Source organism: Buteo buteo, chromosome 25 (assembly GCF_964188355.1).
Source record: "Buteo buteo chromosome 25, bButBut1.hap1.1, whole genome shotgun sequence".
Lineage (NCBI taxonomy): Eukaryota > Metazoa > Chordata > Aves > Accipitriformes > Accipitridae > Buteo > Buteo buteo.
The window spans coordinates 20,762,652-20,785,681 of NC_134195.1; the positions used below are offsets into that span (position 1 = coordinate 20,762,652).

The 23,030-nt window shown below is 42.3% G+C and overlaps 1 protein-coding gene across 1 annotated transcript in view; it reads left to right on the forward strand.

The window, feature by feature from the left end:
- The first annotated feature begins 245 nt into the window (after window positions 1-245).
- Window positions 246-23,030, forward strand: part of BMX (BMX non-receptor tyrosine kinase) — a 37,088-nt gene continuing 14,303 nt past the window's right edge. The window contains exons 1-8 of the mRNA XM_075057231.1: window positions 246-350; window positions 1,039-1,187; window positions 2,191-2,295; window positions 9,591-9,672; window positions 11,378-11,497; window positions 15,504-15,565; window positions 20,683-20,861; window positions 22,872-22,934. Of these exons, the coding sequence (XP_074913332.1) occupies window positions 1,050-1,187; window positions 2,191-2,295; window positions 9,591-9,672; window positions 11,378-11,497; window positions 15,504-15,565; window positions 20,683-20,861; window positions 22,872-22,934 (749 nt within the window). The 5' untranslated portion in view covers window positions 246-350; window positions 1,039-1,049. The remainder of the gene's footprint in view (window positions 351-1,038; window positions 1,188-2,190; window positions 2,296-9,590; window positions 9,673-11,377; window positions 11,498-15,503; window positions 15,566-20,682; window positions 20,862-22,871; window positions 22,935-23,030) is intronic.

A 23,030-nucleotide genomic window follows, 5' to 3' on the forward strand; every position in this document is an offset into this window, starting at 1 on the left:
CAGTGACACTAACATACACTGGTCTCTCCAGAATGGAGTTGGTGGTAGGTGTAAGTAGGCACCCTGTCCACGGGGAGGGTAGCCAGAAGCCCATGGGGGAGTAATGGCTAGTAAGGACCCTCCTTTCCTCTTCAGACTGTTCCTACTAGATATTTGTTATTTTCTGGGTTCGAGTAGGTTCCAGTGGTTAGATCAAGTGGGTGTGATAAGCATCATGCAAATTTTCTCTTTCTGCTGGGCTCTCTGTAGTGAACGGGGACATAACGAAGTGGGTTGCTTAGCACAACACTTCCCTTTGGAGCTCCAGAACGTATAGGGCAAAGGATGTGACCTGCTTTCTTCACATTTGGGTAAGATAACCTGAAACACACAAAACTGTAGAAATATGATGGATCTCATCCTTCTTGGCATTTTCTACTGTATGATTGTCCAGGCTAAGAAAAAATACATAGATATAAGTATACATGTATATATATGCGGTGCAAGAACAGTTTTACTTTTTGATCTTTTCTACATGTCACTGTCCCATAAACATGCATTTGTTTCAGTTGAAAGAAAGAAATGGGAAATTTCCAGTTCAGGGAACACACTTGTCAGCACTAGGTATGTTTTTCAGGTCTGTAAATAGAAGTGTTTTCTTTTTGTTGTCGTTCTCTCTGCTGCTGTAATGACTTCCATGTTATGCTGCAGATGTAATACATCTGTGCATAAAGCAGCCTGTGCTCTTTGCCAGAAAGGGTGCATGGCTTTAAAAGGAGAGATCCTCAGACAATAAAGTAACAGAGACACCTTGTTTAGAACTACAGTATATCTGTAGCTTAATTTTTGTATACTATGATTGTTTTTGTCGAGTGAATAAGCTTAACAACCTCATTTGTTTAAGCAGTATTAAACACATGCTTTGTAACCATATATTACTAGAAAATTTTATAAAACATAAAGGACAATGACTCAATGTATTTGTTATTACAGTTTCTATAGTTGGTGTTGTTATGTTTATTAATAGTAGTAATAAAAGTAACTATGATGTTCTTTTAGGGAAATATATAATGGAGAAGAAAACAATTCTAGAAGAACTCCTTTTAAAGAAGTCACAACAGAAGAAAAAAATATCACCAATTAACTACAAGAAAAGGTTGTTTGTTCTGACGAAAGCAAGCCTTTCTTATTATGAATATGACAAAGGGGTAAGACATAATTTTTTTAAGTAAACTCTTCTAAGATTTTCCAGTGTCACCTTATTCCTCTGGTTTTATTCTGTGAAGCTTGATTAGACGTTATCTTAGAACAACAGGTGTACTTTGTTTTGAGTAGAATTATAGGGTATCAGATCCTAGTTTCAGTTCAGAAAAACACTTAGCTGCAGGCTTAAGAGTGTCTCTATTCAGAACAACTCTTACTGTTGTGCTTACCATTGAGCATCTGTTTGTGTCCTTCCAAAATGAACTTAAGCAAGTAATTAACATTGGCATATCTTTACACATTGCCTTGAATAGGGATCTTTTCCTTGCTCAGGTTTCCCTCTGAACTGATGTAAATAACTGGCTTCAGAAGTTACTTGTACAAGACATGGTTAGTTCAGAATCTCATCCCTCAGCTGCACAAAGCAGATGTTTAAACTATCCTTGTTTCCTAAGGAGTGACTGTATATCACAAAAGGGTGGCTTCTTACTGAGAAGATCTCCTGTCGGGAATGGAACTATATGTCTCAGGCAACTTATTTTAAAGTTTTTGCTCCTTTTCTTACATTTGGACTCCTCCTGTGAGTTACACCCCATTACAAAACTGCAGAGAAGCTCAGTGAGAATAAGCTCCATTACCTTAACAAAATTATGAAGGCCACAGCTAGGCTTCTGGTATGCACTTAAGGTGTTTTTCTCTTAATTCCTCCTTCTTTTCCTGCTAGTCCCCGCTTCTGCCCTGTACTCCTTCAGTTGCAGCAGATGCTTTCTCAGATGTAGGGCTGTGTCCTGTAATTCTTGTAACTGACTTAAAATTGAATTTGATCAATATATTAGATGCAGGTAGGGCACCAAGGAGGGTTTTTTCCTACCTTTCTTTTAAAGTTTAACAAACCTGAAGCTATGGCTTATACAGCTTGAAATGCAAAATTGTATAAAATCATCAAACTAGAATACTTTATATTATGTTAATATTAGTTTACAGTCGGCTGTGTTTTTTCACTCTTAGAAAAAAGGAAGCAAAAGGGGATCAATTGAGATTGAGAAAATCCGATGTGTTGAGACAGTGAATCTTGAGGAATCAACACCTCCTGCAAGACAATATCCTTTTCAGGTTAGTCATGAAATCTGTTTCATTTGCATTTCATTAAATATGCCTGCCAGCCATCCTAAGGCTACACCTAGTGTTCCTATCTGAAGTGGTGATACCTGTTACTGCTAAGTGCTACTGATATTTACGGCAAATAGAAAATCAGTCCCTATTACTGAATTGTGACTTTGCTGAAATACTTTGAATTGACTGTGATAGAATTTAGATCAAGTCTTGTTTCTTTTATGTTCAAAGGTCTATCAGATATTTGCTTTAATATTATCTGGAATACATAGATCACTACACTATGTGATTAGCACTTATTTTAAGGCAGAATTAAGCACTTAAAAATTCTCATTTTAATTCTCACTGTCTCTTTCCACTTCTTTTTTTTGGCTTCAATACCAAGTGCAGGATTTGACCCCTGACTGCCTGATTGCGATTCAAATGTGCCACAGTCAGGAGATCCAAGGCTATGCCTTGTATCAGAAGATGCAGCTGCACAAAGCACTACACGTGTTTAAGAATTCAATGTGATGAGAAAACCATAACTTCAGCTTTGCTGCCTTTCACCTGTTTCAGTTGCCCAGCTCAGGTTCCTCCTAGAGCCTCCATCAATCTCAATTCTGTGGGCAGTGGGACATGCAGATGTGAGAAGTGCCCACAGATCCCCTTTTGCAGTGCCACTGGCAGGCTGCTAGAGTGAATAACAGCGTTGCTGAATAGTGCGTTAATTCATGACCCTGCAATAATTGCCATGCCCAAGGGCACCCTCATGACACACACTTAATATTTCACTGCCTGGTTGATCCTAGGTGTCATTCCAGTCTTCCTTTCCCTTCTCCCTCCCCCAGATTTGTGGCACTGAATGACACATTTATGTTAAATGAGTGTATTTATGTCAGGAATGCATAATTCAGTTAAGTGTATGCTAGTTATAGGATGGGGGACGCTGTTCTAGGGAACAGTATCTCTAAAGAGGACTTTAAGGTCATGATAGCTGAACATAAATTCCCAGTGTGATGCTGTGGCCGAAGGAGCTAATGGCATCCTTGGACATGGAATTGGGCACATATTGAGCAAAAGCACTCAATGTGATTTGACACTACTGCGATCACCAGGAGAATATTGTGTCTAGTTCTGGTGACTATAATTGAAGAAAGATGTTGTAAACTGAAGAGAGGTCAAAGGAAAGACTTGACAATGACTAATAGATTGGATGGATAACATGTTAAAGAGAAAGGCTCGCAGGGCTCCACCATTTAACTAAATAAGGAGACAGGAAGCAAATTGATCAGTCATGTATACTTACTGGTGGGAGTATGCATGTAATAACAAGAGCTCTTCAGTCTAACAAACAAAAGCAATAAAGTGGCATTTGAAATTCAGTGCAGATGACTGAAAAGCAATGTACACAAGGGAAATGAAACCCTGACCTAACGCAGGCACACACAGAGTCAGCCCAGTGCTAAACATGATCCAAAAAGCAAAGCAGATGTTAGTAATTATTAGGTAGGCAACAAACAAAGCTAGAGGAAGGTAGGCTGAAAACAAGCTCTCCTGGTTTCAGCTGGGATAGAGTTAATTTTCTTTCTAGTAGTAGCTATAGTGTTATGTTTTGGATTTAATGTGAGAAGAATGTTGATAACACACTGATGTTTTCAGTTGTTGCTAAGTCGTGTTTATACGAAGTCAAGGATTTTTCAGCTTCTCATGCCCAGCCAGCAAGAAGTCTGGAGGGGCACAAGAAGTTGGGAGGGGACACAGCCAGGACAGCTGACCCAAACTGGCCAAAGGAATATTCCATACCATGTGATGTCATGCCCAGTATATAAACTGGGGGGAGTTGGCTGGGGGGGTGCATATCACTGCTCGGGAACTAACTGGGCATCAGTCAGCGAGGGGTGAGCAATTGTATTGTGCATCACTTGTTTTGTATATTCCAATTCTTTTTATTATTGTCATTTTATTATTATTATCATCATTATTACTATTTTCTTCCTTTCTGACCTATTAAACTGTCTTTATCTCAACCCACGAGATTTACTTTTTTCTGTTCTCTCACCCCTCCCACTGGGGGGGGAGGGGGAAGTAAGTGATCAACTGCGTCGTGCTTAGTTGCCCGCTAGGGTTAAACCACGACAGTCCTTTTTGGTGCCTAACGTGGGGCTTGACGAGTTGAGATAACAATAAATCTGACTGGAACACATTAGAACTAATTTGTTATAAGCATTCATTAAATTAGTTCAATAGTTGTGGGTCACAATGTTGATTTATTCGCTTTCAAAGTTGGCGTGCTTTTTCTTAAAGTTGTGTTTTGTAACACCTTACTTGCAGTAAATGCTCCCTGTTGTGCTGTTTATCACCTGTGGGAACTGGGCTAAAGTTATCATGCTGTTGTACTTTGTAACACTGGCTTATGAGACGATGGAATTGCTGGTTATGAAACTAATCTGGTATTTGTATTCAGCAATGCCGTCATCTCCATACTTTGGGAACCATCTTTCAGAAACTATTAATAATTACACCTTTTACCTTTTCTCATCGGAAATCCATGTGGAAGACACATTTCTTCACCTTCCCCTTCTCCTCCAGGAAAATTACAATAGCTCTTGAGAATTTTGATTATCCTTGGGATGTTCAAACCAGCATGTTCCTATTGCTATGTCTCCTGAATGTTTTCCAGGTCTTGTTTAAGGTTAAACAACTATTTAAGAATATCTCGTAGAGATCTGCCCCGAGGCTGGATGATCACAGATGGCATGGCATGTGGGAGAATATGGGCAGGTATCTTGAGAACTTCTCACCTCCAATGGTTTGGAACTTCACTCCTAAACAGCTACAGGACCCTGATAAAGTGATAGAATATTTGAAAGGAAAATGCTGTGGCTATTCCAAAGAGGCACAACTTACCGCACTGTGCTGGGCTCTGGCCAGTATCTACCAAACACTGCTGGATATTATGCAGCACCCTCAGGGGGAAGGGAGGGAAAAGAGACCAACAGACACTGTGGCAACTCCAACCCCTGTGACAGACGCTGCAGCTGAACCAGGGAACCAACCTGTGCCAGCATCAGTCACCCCTGTACAGAAGAAGAAATATACAAAAAAATCAGTTCACTTAGTAAGGGATGAAGGTCAACCAGGCTCATCACGAGAACAGGAGGAGGAAGTGGCAGAACCAGAGGTAATCATCTGATCCCTATCCCTGAGGGAGCTGCAGGATATGTGAAAAGATTTCAGCCGGTGTCCAGGTGAGCACATTATCACCTGGCTGCTCTGATGCTGGGACAATGGGGCTAGAAGCCTGGGATTAGAGGGTAGGGAGGCCAAGCAGCTGGGATCACTTTCTAGGGAAGGTGGCATTGGCAAGGCAATTGGAAAAGGGACACAAGCCCTCAGCCTCTGGAGGCAACTCCTGTCAAGCATGAAGGAAAGGTACCCCTTCAAGGCAGATGTTATATGTCAACCAGGCAAGTGGACCACCATGGAGAGGTATCCAGTACCTGAGGGAATTAGTCATGCTCGAGTTGATTTATTATGACCAAGACAACCCACAGTTACCCAGACATCCAGACGAAGTCCAATGCACACAACCCATGTGGCAGAAGTTTGTACGGAGCGCGCCATCATCGGCTGCCAACCCATGGGCAGTATTGACCTGGAAAGACTAAGAGGCACTGATAGCGGATGAAATGGCTTACCAGCTCCAGCAATACAAAGAAAATCTCTCTTTGTCCTTACGAGCCTGTGGAAAAACTGTCCGAAAAGTCTGAAAAACTTATCAAACTGATGCAAAAGTCATATTCCCCGCCTGTATGACCAGTATCTGAGCTATTAGGAGTGATGGTTCCTCTGCTCAAGAGAGAGAATATAGACCATGGGGTACCAGGCATGTGGTTTTACCTGCATGACCATGGAGAGGACATGAGGAAGTGGGATGGAAAACCTACCTTGACCCTAGATGCACAGGTACGAGTTGCAAGGAAAAACAACCACAAACAGGGATTCTTCCAGGAAAAAAGCCACTCCCGTTTCCAGACAGAGTATAAGGGCTGATCTTACTTCTGATCCTCTTGAAGGGACTTCTAAGTCATTTTTACAAGAAGTGAGTAATGAATACTCTGACCAAGATTAGAGGGGTCCTGCCTCCAGCCAGGTGGAGGAAAGGGACAACTGAGTTTATGGGACTGTGTGGATTCGATGGCCTGGCACGTCAGACCCACAGGAGTATAAGGCTCTAGTAGACACCGGTGCACAGTGCACTCTAATGCCATCAAGTTATAAAGGGGCAGAACCCATCTGTATTTCTGGTGTGACAGGGGATCCCATCAGCTAATGGTATTGGAGGCTGAAGTAAGCCTAACTGGGAATGAGCGGCAGAAACACCCCATTGTGACTGGTCCAGAGGCTCCGTGTATCCTTGGTCTAGACTATCTCAGGAGAGGGTATTTTAAGGACCCAAAGGGATATCAGTGGGCTTTTGGTATAGCTGCCTTGGAAATGGAGGAAATTGAACAGCTGTCCACCTTGCCTGGTCTCTCGGAGGACACTTTGGTTGTGGGGTTGCTGAGGGTCAAAGAACAACAAAAGCCAATTGCTACCACACCAGTGCACCGGTGCCAATATCGCACCAAGTGAGACTCACTGATTCCCATGATAACCCGATTTGCCAACTGGAGAGCCAAGGAGTGATCAGCAAAACTCGTTCACCCTTTAACAGCCCCACACGGCCAGCGTGAAAGTCTAGTGGAGAATGGAGACTAACAGTAGACTACCCTGACCTGAATGAAGTCACGCTGCCGCTGAGTGCTGCTGTTGGACATACTAGAACTTCAGTACAAACTGGAGTCAAAGGCAGCCAAGTGGTATGTCACAACTGACATTGCTAATGCATTTTTCTCAATCCCTCTGACAGCAGAGTGCCGGACACAGTTTGCTTTTACTTGGAAGGGCACCCAGCACATCTGGAATCAACTGCCCCAGGGGTGGAAACACAGTCCCACCATTTGCCACGGACTAATCCAGACTGCACTGGAGAAGGGTTAAGCTCTGGAACACCTGCAATACATTGATGACATCATCATATGAGGCAACACAGCAGAAGAAGTTTTTGAGAAAGGGAAGAAAATAATTCAAATCCTTCTGAAAGCCGGTTTTGCCATAAAAGAAAGTAAGGTCAGGGGACCTGCACAGGAGCTCCAGTTTTTAGGAATAAAATGGCAAGGTGGACGTCATCAGATCCCAATGATGTGATCAACAAAATAGCAGCTATGTCTTCACTGACTAATAAAAAGGAAACACAGGCTTTCTTAGGTGTTGTGGGTTTTTGGAGAATGCCTGTTCCAAACTACAGTCTGATTGTAAGCCCTCTCTATCAAGTGACCCAGAAGAAGAATGATTTTAAATGGGGCCCTGAGCAACAATGAGCCTTTGAACAAATTAAAGGGGAGATTGTTCATGCGGTAGTCCTTGGACCAGTCTGGGCAGGACAAGATTTTAAAATTGTGCCCTACACCACAGTGGGGGCGAATGGCCCTACCTGGAGTGTCTGGCAGAAAGCACCAGAGGAGACCTGAGACTGACCCCTGGGGTTTTGGAGTCGAGGATATCGAGGATCCAGGGCTCTCTATACTCCAACTGAAAAAGAGATATTGGCAGCATATGAAGGAGTTCGAGCTGCCTCAGAAGTGGTTGGTACCGAGACACAGCTCCTCTTAGCACCCCGACTGCCAGTGCTGGGCTGGATGTTCAAAGGGAGGGTCTCCTCTACACATCACGCGACTGACGCCACGTGGAGTAAGTGGATTGCACTGATCACACAACGGGCTCGCAGAGGAAACCCCAGTCGCCCAGGAATTTTAGAAGTGATCACGGACTGGCCAGAAGGCAAAGATTTTGAAATGTCACCAGAGGAGGAGGTAACACATGCTGAAGAGGCCCCGCTGTACAATAAACTGCCAGAAAATGAGAGGCAATATGCCCTGTTCACTGATGGATCTTGTCGCATTGTAGGAAACCATTGGAGATGGAAGGCTGCTGTGTGGAGTCCTACATGACAAGTCGCAGAAACTGCTGAAGGAGAAGGTGAATTGAGTCAGTTTGCAGAGCTGAAAGCCATCCAGCTAGCTTTAGATATTGCTGAAAGAGAAAAGTGGCCAGTGCTCTATCTCTATACTGACTCATGGATGGTGGCAAATGGCCTGTGGGGGTGGTTACAGCAATGGAAGCAGAGCAACTGGCAATGCAGAAGCAAACCCATCTGGGCTGCTGCATTGTGGCAAGATATTGCATCCTGGCTAGAGAATCTGGTTGTAAAAGTACGTCACTTAGATGCTCACGTACCCAAGGGTCGGGCCACTGAAGAACTTCGAAACAACCAACAGGTGGATCAGGCCACCAAGATTGAAGTGGCTCAGGTGGACCTGGACTGGCAACACAAGGGTGAGCTACTTATGGCTCGATGGGCCCATGACACCTCAGGCCATCAGGGAAGAGATGCAACATATAGATGGGCTCGTGATCAAGGGGTGGACCTGACTATTGGTGCCATTGCACAGGTTATCCATGAATGTGAAACATGTGCTGCAATTAAGCAAGCCAAGCAGTTAAAGCCCCTCTGGTGTGGAGGGCGATGGCTGAAATATCAATATGGGGAGCCCTGGCAGATTGACTATATCACACTCCCACAAACCAGCCAAGGCAAGCACCATGTGCTTACAATGGTGGAAGCAACCACTGGATGTCTGGGAACGTGTCCTGTGACCCATGCCACTGCCCGGAACACTATCCTGGGCCTTGAGAAGCAAGTTTTATGGTGACATGGTACCCCAGAAAGAATTGAGTCAGACAACGGGACTTATTTCCGAAACAACCTCACAGACACCTGGGCCAAAGAGCATGGTATTGAGTGGGTGTATCACATCCCCTACCATACACCAGCTTCTGGGAAAATCGAACAATACAATGGACTACATTCAAAGCAATGGGGAGGTGGAACCTTCAAATGTTGGTACACACGTTTAGCAAAGGCCACCTGGTTACTCAACACCAGAGGATTTGCCAATCAGGGTGGCCTTGCCTGATCAGAACTTCTATGTACCACAGAAGGGGATAAAGTCCTTGTAGTGCACATAAAAAATACATTAAATACATTATATACACAACCTCTGAGAAACATTAGTGAGTTGTGGGAGTTTGATGTGGGTCGACAAAGCCTATTTTCTTGGTTCCCATGCCCTGCTCTTTTCCCCTCCTGCACAGCAACACACTTTCAGGCAGTAGACTCTCACCATGCTGTCTTTCCCAACCTTTTCCAGATTGTGTACAAGGGTGGACTTCTTTATGTCTATGCCACTAATGAAGAGAGCCGGGAGCGGTGGCTTGCAGCTTTGCATAAAGGTAACACTATTCCTTTGTGTACAAAAATATTCAAATAACATGAGGTGAGATAGGAAAATGCTCCTGCCTCAACATTTTGTGCCATTCTTTGTCACTTGTTTTTAGTGTCTTTCTTACTTCAGCACTGGCTGGTTGAAATGCATGGTATTTTCAAGAATGGGTTAGAAATTTTAAAGGCTGAAAGTTTCAGTGAGAAATAAGCCAAAATAAAGCTTTTGGGTTTTATTTTTCATGGGCATTTTTTAATCTTCATCATATGTTCAGCCTTTACTGATGCAGATTAATAGAGCACAACCATTGTGCCATGTGGCTAGTATAGCTCTTACCTGCATGAATGCCATTTTGATAACCAATACTGCTAGTGCTTTTTCCTTTGTATTTTCCTCTTTTTCTTTTTTCAAGGAAATTTCTATTGTTTTCAATGAAGCAGAATCACAGTCATGCAAAATGTAAGTTATAAGCAGAAAACTACATCCCTGTGTAACCCCAGTGAAGGCAAAACCCTCACATTGAATAGGGCAACCCTCACACATGCTGGCCACTGTAGGAACAAAAATAGGCAATCTATAATGGGCTGAGAACAACTACCCTGCCCAGTTTTACTTGTAAGCCTGTGTATGAGCTACCTCTCTGGTTGTGACTCCCTTTGCATACACAGAAATAAGGGTATGTCGATTAATTTAGCAAAGTTATGAAGAATGTGGACCAGAAACATTAGGCAAACTACACTGACCCTTCTAGAAACCAAGATTTTCGGTAAGACTTTTTAAAACAAAATTTGTGAAGAGTAAGCTTGCATAAAGTGATATATTTTGTAATGGTCATGAGACAAATAATAGCACCAATATTCAACTGCCTACAAGCCTTTAAAAAAGTTTATAAAAAGCACTTGTCACAAAGGAGTGTCCTGATCCTTCCGCAGCACTGTCGCACATTCAGCAATCTTGGGTTTACACTATCTTACTGCAGCACAGCTGAAAACCTGTCCTGAGACAACCACTTTTTAAAGTCTGGCTCTATGCCTTCTACATTTCTTCTAGATACCTTTTGAAACCAAACTACTATTACAGCTTACAGAACTAATGTATCACTAGCACAGGGATACTACTGGTGCTGTTTTTCTAGAGTAAAGCAGTGCTTCAGATATAAAAGAAATATTTCTGTGATGGTGTTCCCTTTTGATATGCTTAAATAAGAACTGTATTTTAACAGATAAATGTTAGTTTAGATTTGCCATATGGTGTATTGAGTATCAGTGAATATGAGTTTCTTACAGTAGATAGATCTAGGAAAATACTCAGCATATTTTGATATATGAAAATGTTTAATTACTTTTATTACTTTACTTTTACTTTTAATTACTTTTATTATTCACTTTGACAGTGAAATCTTTGTAAGATGCATGGGTTTGAATCATAGCTGTTGGGCCCTGTTTTGGCTTCGGGTGTTTCATTGGATTGTACTGTATCTCCTTGACACTCAGGTTTCTTTCTCAAAGAAATAGGGGAGTATGGATTTCAGACTTGATTTTGCATAGAGGAATATGGTATAGAGATAAAAAATGTGACCAGGATATGTGTCTAGAGCTAGAAGTCAGTAAGCACTCTGAGGTCCCACGGTTTGGTGCAGCAGACTTTATTGATCATAAGGAACGTTCCCATCGTGCAGCCTGTCATGTTCTCTTTGGTTTCTTTGTGCTTTCCAGAAATTAAAGACAATTCTGATTTACTAAACAAGTACCATAAAGGATTCTTCATCAACGGGAAGTTTCTCTGTTGCAACCAGACCTGTAAAGCAGCCCCTGGATGCACAATTTGGGAAAAATGTAATGTGTTTTTTTATTTGTTTGATTAGTCTCATTGATGTTTTTCATAATATTGCTAAATGACGTGGACATTTAAGGCAGTGCAATCAATATATACTTACACCTTTTCATGTATGTGCTAAGCTCCTTTTAACTTCATAGCTGCTATACATTGTAGTTTATAGTATAACTGGGGGAAATAATACACTAAATTACATCTGCTGTGTTTGATCAAAAAGTTAGCAACATTTTTGCCTACAAAATAAACCAGATATAGATAGAATTATTTTTGTCCTTATTCTCAAGATCTCCAGCTAAATTGTGCTATTACGGTATAAGACCCTTCTAGTGATGAGGTCCAGTAAGCTGGATGGGTAGGAACAACAGAAGTTCAGCACAAGAGTCTGTATGGATGAGTGTAAAACAATACAGTTTCATAACTAAATAGAAGTAAAACTCTTGTATTAATATATAATTATATTTATATGATTTTTTTTCTAAACAGTGTGATTTACTTTGCAGCATTTTTTTAATTTTAACATTCTTTTCTTAAGTATTTTTTGTAGAACCTAGTTGCAATTATTTAGGGGTTTTACTTTTTATCTGTAAAGACTGAGAAAGGAGAATTTGTAAAGCGGTACCCTCCTAGGTGTCACATTTTCAGAAGGCAATTCCCTCATGTCTGTGTACATGCTTAACAGTGAAAGGTCACGTTTGGGAGACGGCATAGCAGTTTATGCGTATTTGGGCTTCAACCTTTTAAAGCTTGATTACTTGGAATTGTAGAGCACTCATAGATCCACTGATTTCAATCATGATTGAACCTTTGTCTTAAGCATTTACAGTCACAATCAAAAAAGTATTAATCCAAAATTAAAAGTTAAATCCAAAAATGTAGGTGTGAGCAGTTAGGAACCTGATTTAGATCTGTAAGTCTGCTTGTAACAGGCATTTGCTTTTGAAAATTGAAATTAATGATATAGGCTTATCTACTATTACTACAGGTTTCATCATTATGGAACAGTAAATAATGTAAAGAGTTGCCAGCTGATTGGTAACAGTAATTTGAATAGCTTCCTCTAGCTTCAAAACTACTTGTTACAAAAGCAAATAAAGCCATGAAACCCCCGGGCAGCTGCAAGGACAAGGAAATACCTCATTACTAGTCATGGATGGCTTAGCCAAGAGAATTAAAGAGAATTTTTATATATTGAACGCTTCATTTATGTCTGAGAGAATAATGCATGTAGGATATTGTGCTGTATCTACACTAAATTTGTTCCTAAATAAGTTCCAAAGGTTGCTAAGATAGATGTGTGGAGCACAGGGAGACTGTCTGTGTAGGGATGACTCCAGACAGCCTCAGTCTCGTAAGCACTGGGTAATTGAAAACAGTATTTCTTATTCACTGCTTCATAGACTAAAAATGTCAATGAAACAATTTCCAAAAAACAGGATAAAAATAAAGCATACATACATCTGTTTTCCTCTGTATGCAATCCAAGTGATCTACAAAATGACACTTTTCAATTCTTGGAGAAGGAGGGGGTTCAGCAGAACTGCTACCTTGGACTTCTGGAGGGCAGAGTTTGGCCTGTTTAGGGAGCTGGTTGACAGAGTCCCTTGGGAGGCAGTCCTGAAGGGCGAAGGAGTCCAGGAAGGCTGGACATTCTTCAAGAAGGAAATCTGAAAGGTGCAGGAGCAGGCCGTCCCCATGTGCCGTAAGATGAGCCGGCGGGGAAGAAGACCTGTCTGGCTGAACAGTGAGCTTTGGCTGGAACTCAGGAAAAAAAGGGAGTTTATGACCTTTGGAAGAAGGGGCAGGCAACTCAGGAGGACTACAAGGATGTTGTGAGGTTATGCAGGGAGAAAATTAGAAGGACCAAAGCCCACCTAGAACTTTTACTGCTACTGCCATAAAAGGCAATAAGAAGTGTTCGTAGAAATACATGAGCAACAAAAGGAGGGCTAAGGAGAACCCCTGCATCCAATAAAGGACAGAGAGAAACATAGTCACAAAGGATGAGGAAGAGGGTGAGGTACTTAATGCTTTCTTTGCCTTAGTCTTTAATAGTAAGACCAGTTGTTCTCTGGGTACCCAGCCCCCTGAGCTGGAAGACAGGGACGGGGAGCAGAAGGAAGACCTCATAATCCAAGGGGAAATGGTTAGCGACTGGCTACACCACTTAGACACACACAAGTCTGTGGGCCGAAGAGGATCCACGCAAGAGTACTGAGGGAGCTGGCAGAAGTGCTCACCAAGCCACTTTCCATCATTTATCAGCAGTCCTGGCTAACCAGGGAGGTCCCAGTTGACTGGAGGTTTGCAAACGTGACGCCCAGCTACAAGAAGGGACGGAAGGAGGATCCAGGGAAACAGAGGCCTGTCAGTCTGACCTCGGTGCTGGGGAAGGTTATGGAGCAGATCGTCTTGAGTGCCATCACGCGGCACACACAGGACAACCAGGTGATCGGGCCCAGCCAGGATGGGTTTATGAAAGGCAGGTCCTGCCTGACCAACCTGATCTCCTTCTATGACCAGGCGACCCACTTAGTGGATGAGGGAAAGGCTGTGGATGCTGTCTACCTGGACTTCAGCCGGGCCTTTGAGACCATTTCCCACAGCGTTCTCCTGGAGAAACTGGCTGCTCATGGCTTGGATGGACGTGTGCTTTGCTGGGTAAAAAACTGGCCGGCTGGCCAGCCCCAAAGAGTGGTGGTGAATGGAGTTAAATCCGGTTGGCGGCTGTCACAAGTGGTGTTCCCCAGGGCTCAGTACTGGGGCCAGTTCTGTTCTCATCCAATGATCTGGATGAGGGGATCGAGTGCACCCTCAGCAAGTTCGCAGATGACACCAAGTTGGGCGGGAGGGTTGATCTACTCGAGGGTAGGAAGGCTCTACAGAGGGATCTGGACAGGCTGGATTGATGGGATGAGGCCAATTGTATGAGGTTCACCAAGGCCAAGTGCTGGATCCTGCACTTCAGTCACAACAACCCCATGTAACGCTACGGGCTTGGGGAAGAGGGGCTGGAAAGCTGCCCAGCAGAAAAGGACCTGGAGGTGTTGGCTGACAGCCGGCTGAAGATGAGCCAGCAGTGTGCCCAGGTGGCCAAGAAGGCCAACGGCATCCTGGCCTGTATCAGAAATGGTGTGGCCAGCAGGAACAGGGAAGGGATTGTTCCCCCATATTCAGCACTGGTGAGGCCGCCCCTCGAGTCCTGTGTTCAGTTTTGGGCCCCTCACTGCAGGAAAGACATGGAGGTGCTGGAGCGTGTCCAGAGAAGGGCAACCGAGCTGGTGAGGGGCCTGGAGCACAAGTCTGATGAGGAGCGGCTGAGGGAGCTGGGGCTGTTTGGTCTGGAGAAGAGGAGGCGGAGGGGAGACCTTATCGCTCTCTACAACTGCCTGAAAGGAGGGTGTAGCGAGGTGGGTGCTGGTCTCTTCTATCAAGTAACTGGTGATAGGACGAGAGGAAATGGCCTCAAGTTGCGACAGGAGAGGTTTAGAGTGCATATTAGAAAAAATTTATTCACTGAAAGGGTTGTCAAGCATTGGAACAGGCTGCCCAGGGAAGTGGTTGAGTCACCATCCCTGGAAGTATTTAAAAGACGTGTAGATGTGGTGCTGAGGGACATGGTTTAGTGGTGGACTTCGCAGGTTAACGGTTGGACTCGATGATCTTAAAGGTCTTTTCCATCCTAAACGATTCTATGATTCTGTTATTCTAAATAAGGTAACAGAACTGGGTGAACCACAGAGCAAAATACAACTGCAAATTTCCTTAAATTTGTTTTTTGGCATAGGTGAAAACAATGGTTGATGGGGGTTTTAAAGATATTGAGATGGTGCTTGAATTAAGAGAAGGTTGGAAAATACAGAGCTAAAGCATGTCAATACTTCAGAGAGATGAAAAGTCAGCTGTCATGATGCTGCTTCTGCCACCATATAGATCCACAAGTGAGAAAGCCTCAAGAGATAAAGCCTTAAATTCATGTTTTTTTCTTTAATTCTCCCTCTCTTCTAGTTGTGACTCTGTGTTGTACAACTGAGTCTGTGAAACCACTGCCTCCATTCCCTCAAACACTGGTAGGTGAAAACGTTTGAATACCTGGCTACAGGGAAAAATCTGGCATCCAGGTGGTAGGGAAAGCTGTGGGATGGGATGGAGAATTGTAAACAGCCACTCTCTGGAAGCTGGCGTAGACCTCTAATCTGCAGTGCAGCTTCAGCACCCTTGTGTCCACCAGCATGTCAGAGGGAAGGACTCATCTCCCTCCTCCATGTGGCAAACTGGGAAAGTCTCAACCACGTTCAGTTCACTGTAACATGCTGGTGGCAGTACTGGCTACAGCCCTTGTAGATATGTCTTTTACTTTATACACTTATTTCCAGTTGGATCAGGGAATGCCATCAAAATTAGCTCTCTAGTGTGTGGGAGGTCCCCATTCCTAGGGATGCCAAAAACTCCCCTCCACCACCCTCCCCAGTGAAAATGGCACTCACAGTACTTGGAGAAAACTTTGTAACTGAAGATATGAACAAATATACCTGCTTTGCCTGGGTGAGAAATGGTGGATGAACTGCATTTATCTCTGGCAAGTCCCAAGTTGTGATCCTCTGGGGTTGGGTCAGGAGTACACATGCCTGTTTAGGATCGTCTGTTTAGCCCAACTTTATAGAGGCAGCCTCTGAGTTAATGAACTGGGAAGTGCATCTGAGCTCTTTATGTGCTCTTGCCTATACCTTGACTTTATATCAGACAGAAACCCAAGAGCATGATGTCTCACCAGCGCTGACTGTCCTGACTCTCCATCTGAGAAGGGCAGGCTTTCACAGACCCAGAGAGACAAACAGGACACCAGGATGCCAAAAAGTACTACCCATGCTTGATTCAGCCTGAGTCCTCTAGCACAGCAGTTGCTTGATGAAGATCAACAGCTGGCAGGGTTAAGAATAAAAGTAAACTGGAAGATCTGCTTCTATGCTTATTTCCTCAATCTCCTCCTGCACAAATACAAGGGCAATAGTGGTATCTTTGACCTTAGTTTTACTGCCCAGCTTAATTATTGAGGTTTGTAGGTGGGAAGGAGGTAACAATGACAGGAGAATAGAAGAGGCTTAAGTTATGATGATTTTATCTCTTAAAAAAAGGACTTACAGTATGGTCTGACGGTATGTTCACACATCGTTACACAGCCTCCTCCAAATTAAACCAGATTGGGTTACAAATCATGGGATTTTTAAATCTGTATTTTCTGCTTTATTTTAATTTGTCTTCTGTTCTGTATCTTTAGAATACAGTCTGGGTCTATTTCCTAGCTTCTCTCTGTTGATCAGAAAGTAACTTTAAAAAGAAAAAAGCTGGAATTTTTTGTGTATACAGTTGACATGAACAGCAAGAGCTTTCAGAAACATAGATTATCAAGAGACAGAAGGTAAAATCACAAAAGCCGTAAAATGGAGCTTTAAGAAAAATAATAATAAAGCCTTGGAAAGAAGCTATGAACAAAGAAGCTTTTGACATTTTTTCTGATAATGAGATTTGAAAGTAACAGCATTGTGAACATGCAGCAGCGTAATTAGTTTTGAATACCGTGGTCTGTTTTGCCTGGCTTCCATCAGGAGATGCTTTGTCTATCTGGAGAGATCATCAGTCATGCAAATCTGCTGCTGAACATACTGGCTTCTGCTAGGCCTTTATGATTTATTTTTATTATCTGCTTTAGTTCAGAGAAGGTATTTTGAAAAGGAAATTTAAAAAGCAAGGACATGACAGTATTCAGATAGGTACTTCTAAACCAGGTTCATTAAATGAAGATATGATAACTAACACATCTGGTTAGAACAACTTGACTTAATTTTCCCAAGCCATATGATATAATTAGGTTAAGAAGGCTAATACTGACTTCCCATGGTGAGGAACAGTCTAAATTTAGTCACAGAGCTACTTCTATAAGCTCTCCGCACATTTTTACTTTGCCCTTTCATCTACTCAGTTTGATCATCACGTACCCCCAGCCTTCCTTCTGCCTACCTCTCAGTTCACGTCCCTCGCCTCTCCAGCCTCTGCAAGTCTTCCTCCCTTGCTTTCTTCCCAGCTGACCAGGGGCATTACTTTTGCATATAGGCAAAACTGACCAGAGGCATTACTTTTGCATGCTTACATCCTGCACCTCTGGTGCCTCTGTCCCTTGCATCATTCAGCATTGTACCTCTAGTCCCCCACAGGGGACCCGATTCCTAAAGAGCGATGCCATTACAAAGAATAGTGGGCACGAAGGTCCCTTCATGGGAACCAGTGGGCAGTTCCCCTGTGCTTTGATAACAGCAGGAAGCAGGAGTTTCCTTCCTGAGAAACATTTTCCCCTCCGCTGGTGCCTGGCATCCACTCTCTTTGCAATGGAAAATGGTTCACGTAGGTAAGACCAATACTGCAGTAGATCAGAGAGAACTCCACTGAGTGCACACTCATATCTTCTCATGATTATGTGTTGGCCAAGTTTTATGGAAGCTGAAGTGATCCAGCACATGCTTCCAGCTGTGCAGTAGGGGTGCAGTTCTGCAGATAGTAACTGTTCCCCGTATACACTTTGCAGCTGAATCTCAGATTGTCACCTACGTCTCTCTCTAGACGACAGTGGCACAGTCATCAGTATGAAAACCACAGTAATATCACTGCCAGCATAAAGGAAATAATAAGACCTACTCAGTTACTATTAGGAAATGCTCTGGGGCTTTCAGCCAGTGCTGGAAATGGAAAGCTGTATATATGGACACAAATCAGAACATTAATCTGTACCAGGTTACAGATGAAGTCCATCCAGAATATTGCAACAGACAAATACACATCCAGCAGTGAAACCCAAAGGGATACAAATCTGATGTGCTCATCTTTGGCTAGTTCTTTTCCCTGGCAGGTTGGAAGAAGCAAAAGTCATTTCTATGATAATAATTTGTACCATTTACTTTGGCCAATGCTTTGCAATTTCTTCTGTTCACACAAAAGGATGAAAGCTCCATCAGAGGATGGTGCTCGGATCATTCCACAAGCAGAACACAGGAAATTAAGAAAGAACAATTTAATCTCCAAAAATTACCCAGTCCAAATGTTAGAGGTGGACATCAGTTCATAAACACATTTACTGAATATCAGCTTGCTCTAACATCATTAGATGCTTTAAAGACAAAACAGTTTAATCTCTGTATTATAATTTTCTCCATCAGAAAAACAACTGCAACTGCAGTTTGATAACTGCAGGCAACTCTAGTTCTGTCATTATTCTACAAAGCAAACAGGCAATTCTAAGACTTGAATCCTGCCTAACACAGGCCCTCAAGCTATAAGCTCATTTCCACCGAAGTCAGATATGACCACCAGGAACCACACTTACTGGGTTTAAGTGGTAGTACTTGATGAGTAACAGACCTACTTCTAGCCAAATGAAGAGGACTCTGCTGTGAGTGAGTCCTTTAAAGAATGAGTATCTCCACTGGAGCTTATTGAGATTAGATTGAGACTTTGTGTGTTTGCAGGAAGAAATCATGTGTGTCTTCTGGCTCAGTGGACTTAATCAGGCATTCACTTGGCTGTTTGGTTTCTCCTTCTTGAAATTAATTAAAGAAATGTCAATAAAGAGAAAACAAGCAAACATACAATGCCATGGTCACTTGGACTTGATTTAAAGGAATCACAGCCTCCTTCAGGACACTTGGCATTCTTCCCTAGCATTGCATGACAGTGGTTTTCAATAATAAATAGGTGGCATTTGGAGCCTTTTCTCCTAAGTCTTTCTTATTTTCCCTCATCCTTTGCTGTCAGTGTTTCAAGTGTAGTTTTCTCTGCTCTTAAAGAATTGTGATGTCTAGGTTTTCTCAGTTATGACATTTCCCTGATTTCTAAATTCATTTCAGTGCCTTAATTTTAGATGCTCTTTTGCCCATGATTTGAATGATGTGACCTAACTTTAATGCCAGGCTTCTTATACAAGTCATTTATGTAGCACTCCTCAACAATCAGTGACGAGAGGTAGACACTTCTGTAGGATGACATATTTCACATGAAGACACAAGTCAAAGCTAGGTAAAATGAATCCCATAGTTACATACCTATACTTGTTTAACTCTGCGCAGGGAAAGTTAGGCACCAAGGAGTGGGATTCCTTCTATCCAACATGCTTAGCACAGAAATATCAATAAAACATGGTAAGGAAAGGAATGATTTAGAATTAGCATAGCTTTTTGCTTTCAGTGGTTAGTAGTAACAGTTGACTAATGCTTGTTGTGCTTCATGGTAACATTACTATTGATCAAAAGCCATTCAAAAACAAAAGTTATTTTATAATACTCTGATGGGGTCTTTTGATACAACTGGACATCATTGCATGTAGTTATAGTAAAGCATAATTTGGTCATGTGGAGAACAGTATCTGGGCTGTGCTTCTAAATGGATGAGGAAAAAGCTGCTTGTCTGTGCCCATCTTCTAAGCTTTCAGTAATTTGACTAATATCATTATACATGTTGAAGATATAAGTGATCATGTACATGTGTTATTTCTTACTGTACCCTGTTGTCCTGGTTTTGGCTGGGATAGAATTAATTTTCTTTCTAGTAGCTGCTATAGTGTTATGTTTTGGATTTAGTATGAGAATGTTGATAACACAACATTATGTTTTCAGTTGTTGCTAAGTCATGTTTATACAAAGCCAAGGATTTTTCAGCTTCTCATGCCCAGCCAGCAAGAAGGCTGGAGGGGCACAAGAAGTTGGGAGGGGACACACCCAGGGCAGCTGACCCAAACTGGCCAAAGATATTCCATACTATATGACATCATGCCCAGTATATAAACTGGGGGGAGTTGGCTGGGGGTGAGGAGTGGATTGCTGCTCGGGAACTACCTGGGCATCGGTCAGTGAGTGGTGAGCAATTGCATTGTGCATCACTTGTCTTCTTGGGTTATATTTCACTCTCTTTTTGTTATCTTCCTTTTCATTACTACTATTATTATTTCTTTTTTATTTCAATTATTAAAATGTTCTTATGTCAACCCACAAGTTTTACTTGTTTTCGATTCTCCTCCCCATCCCACCAGGAAGGGCAGGGAGGAATGAGTAAGCAGCTGCGGGGTGCTTAGTTGCTGGCTGGGGTTAAACTGTGACACCTGTGCTGCATCTCCTTACCATTTTATTTCCTCTGTCTTCAAAAGCAGAAGCGTAGAAGTCTGCCTCAGGTGCTATCATCAGACAAGTCAGTCCTGAACATGGCTGTGGCCCAATGCAACTATGAACCCAAAGGAAATTCAGCTATCCAACTTGTCAGAAACAATAAATACTATGTATTGCAAGAGGAAGATTCCGACTGGTGGAAAGTAAGGGATTTGGAAGGGTAAGTATGCCCTGCAGAATACTTTTGTTCAATGACCATGGTCTTCCACATATCTCATCTTCATAGACAACACTGCAGGCAGTCCTGGTGCCTTTCAGGACCTATGTTAGCTTTTAAACATTGCTCTAGAAGCTTAATTGTCTTCTGTACAAGTCCATTTTCTTTACCATCCTTGGCTGCCAGGTTGAGTAAGATTTATAACAGTGACTGCCTACTATACTAGCTAAAATAGCATCCAGTGGCCTTAATTTTGATATGTGCCTGAAGAAGGGCTTGTGTACACATAAGCTATCCATTTTTTTCCAACTATTTAGTTTAAGTGAATAAAAAGATAAAATCTCTCCTCACAAATGTTGCCTCTATTTTATGCACACACTGTCTTTAGACCAACGCCATTACTATTGCATACCAGTGACAGCACAGGAGGCCAGCGAGAACTGCTGAGGCACGAATCACTTATCACTTCAGTCTCTCCCCAGCTTTAGCAGTACTTTTCCACAAAGACAGGGCATGCCTATCCTGCACAGGGTTTAATTATTCTCTTTGAAGTTCACAAGTGGAAGAATTCCCTTCAGCCATTGAAAATAAGATATTTTTCATTAACATCCAGCTGGGGCAGAAAAGAGCATCTCTTCTCAAGTTATTAAATGAGAAACAGCTTTAGGAGTACACTGGAAACAAAGGCAATGCAACAAACAGGAGCTGCCTGGAAGAGATAAGATTCCTTGTCTGTCTCATGATGGATAGTAGCTCAGTTTGATTTTAAGTACATGACAGAAATGTGAAAGGGAAGAATTTTGAGCTAGGGGATGCCCAAACTGGTTTGGAACAGAATGAAATTACTTGATCCACTCATAATTCACTGATTAAGTGTACAACTGCAAGAAAACCAACAAATAAAGCAACCTTAACTTAAGGTTAAGTGTCTGCACTTTGTGACTCACAGGATTGGCATACTGTTCTGGATGAAGAAAGCAGCACACAGCCCCGGAAACTCAAAGACAATAATAAATTAGTAAGCTTGGATATGTTCTTAAATGCTTTCACTGGACTGTTTATGGCTATGTAAAAACATACGAGACAGGCAGCTCTGCTTATAGAGCCTGAGTAGAAGGCTCTAAGATAAATGAAGGAGCAGAGAGAGATCACGAAAAAGGGGGAACATTTACAGTTTTTTCTCTGCCTTGAGAAACTGGGACTTTTGCAGTATTGATTCTGTAAGGACAAGTCACATATATATCATAATGAACCCTTTAAATTCTGCTTGAAAAAAATTGAAGATCTTGTTTTCTTGAATGTAGTAGGAACAAACATCAGGAGTTACCCATTTCACCTGTTTTCATACACTCTTAGTCTTTTTCTCGCTCTACTGAGATCTGTGTTAAAGAAACTCTTCCTTTCTGTGTCCATCCATATTCAAGTATACAATTTATTCCCCCTATTTATCCTTCTGATGGACACAGCATACAGCCCACCTCCTTACAACGATAGATTCCTGTTGGCCCCCATAACTTAGGTCCATCATGCCGTACTGCCAGCTGCTTTAAGTGGTAGCTCAGCCGCCCGTATTCACTTAGCTTAACTTCTCAGTTGCATCTGGCATTGTGTCAGGAAGAGTGCTGAGCCTACCTATTGACTTCTGCATTCGACCTTGGATACTCTGCTGGCACCCATTAGTCACTGGCATCCTTCATCACAGCAACTGAGATGGCATGTAATGAAATTGTTGAACAGCTGCTCCAATCTTCCATATGATGAATCCAATCCCTGAGGAAGAATCCATTTCAATGACTAGCAAAGAGTACTTCATCGAAATGTATTTTTCTAAAACAAATTACTTCTGTGTTTTTCTACATGGTAAGTAAAAGCAGAAACGTTTTAACCATGATCAGTTCTGTTGGTGGCATTCTAAAAAGTGACTTTTTGATTAATCCCTTTTCCTATTTTAAGTGACCAAATTTAAGATGCAGTCATGTATGATAGCTAAACTGTGAACTGTTTATTTTGCAGGAATGAAGGTTTCATACCAAGCGCTTACTTGAGAAAGTTATCTCTGGATGATGATGAGCCAAGGTGAATCAATATGCAGCCATCCACTGCTTAAATGTTTTCCTCACAACTCTAGTAAAGATTAGGCAGATTATTTCTGGAATACTTTTCTTTTGAAAT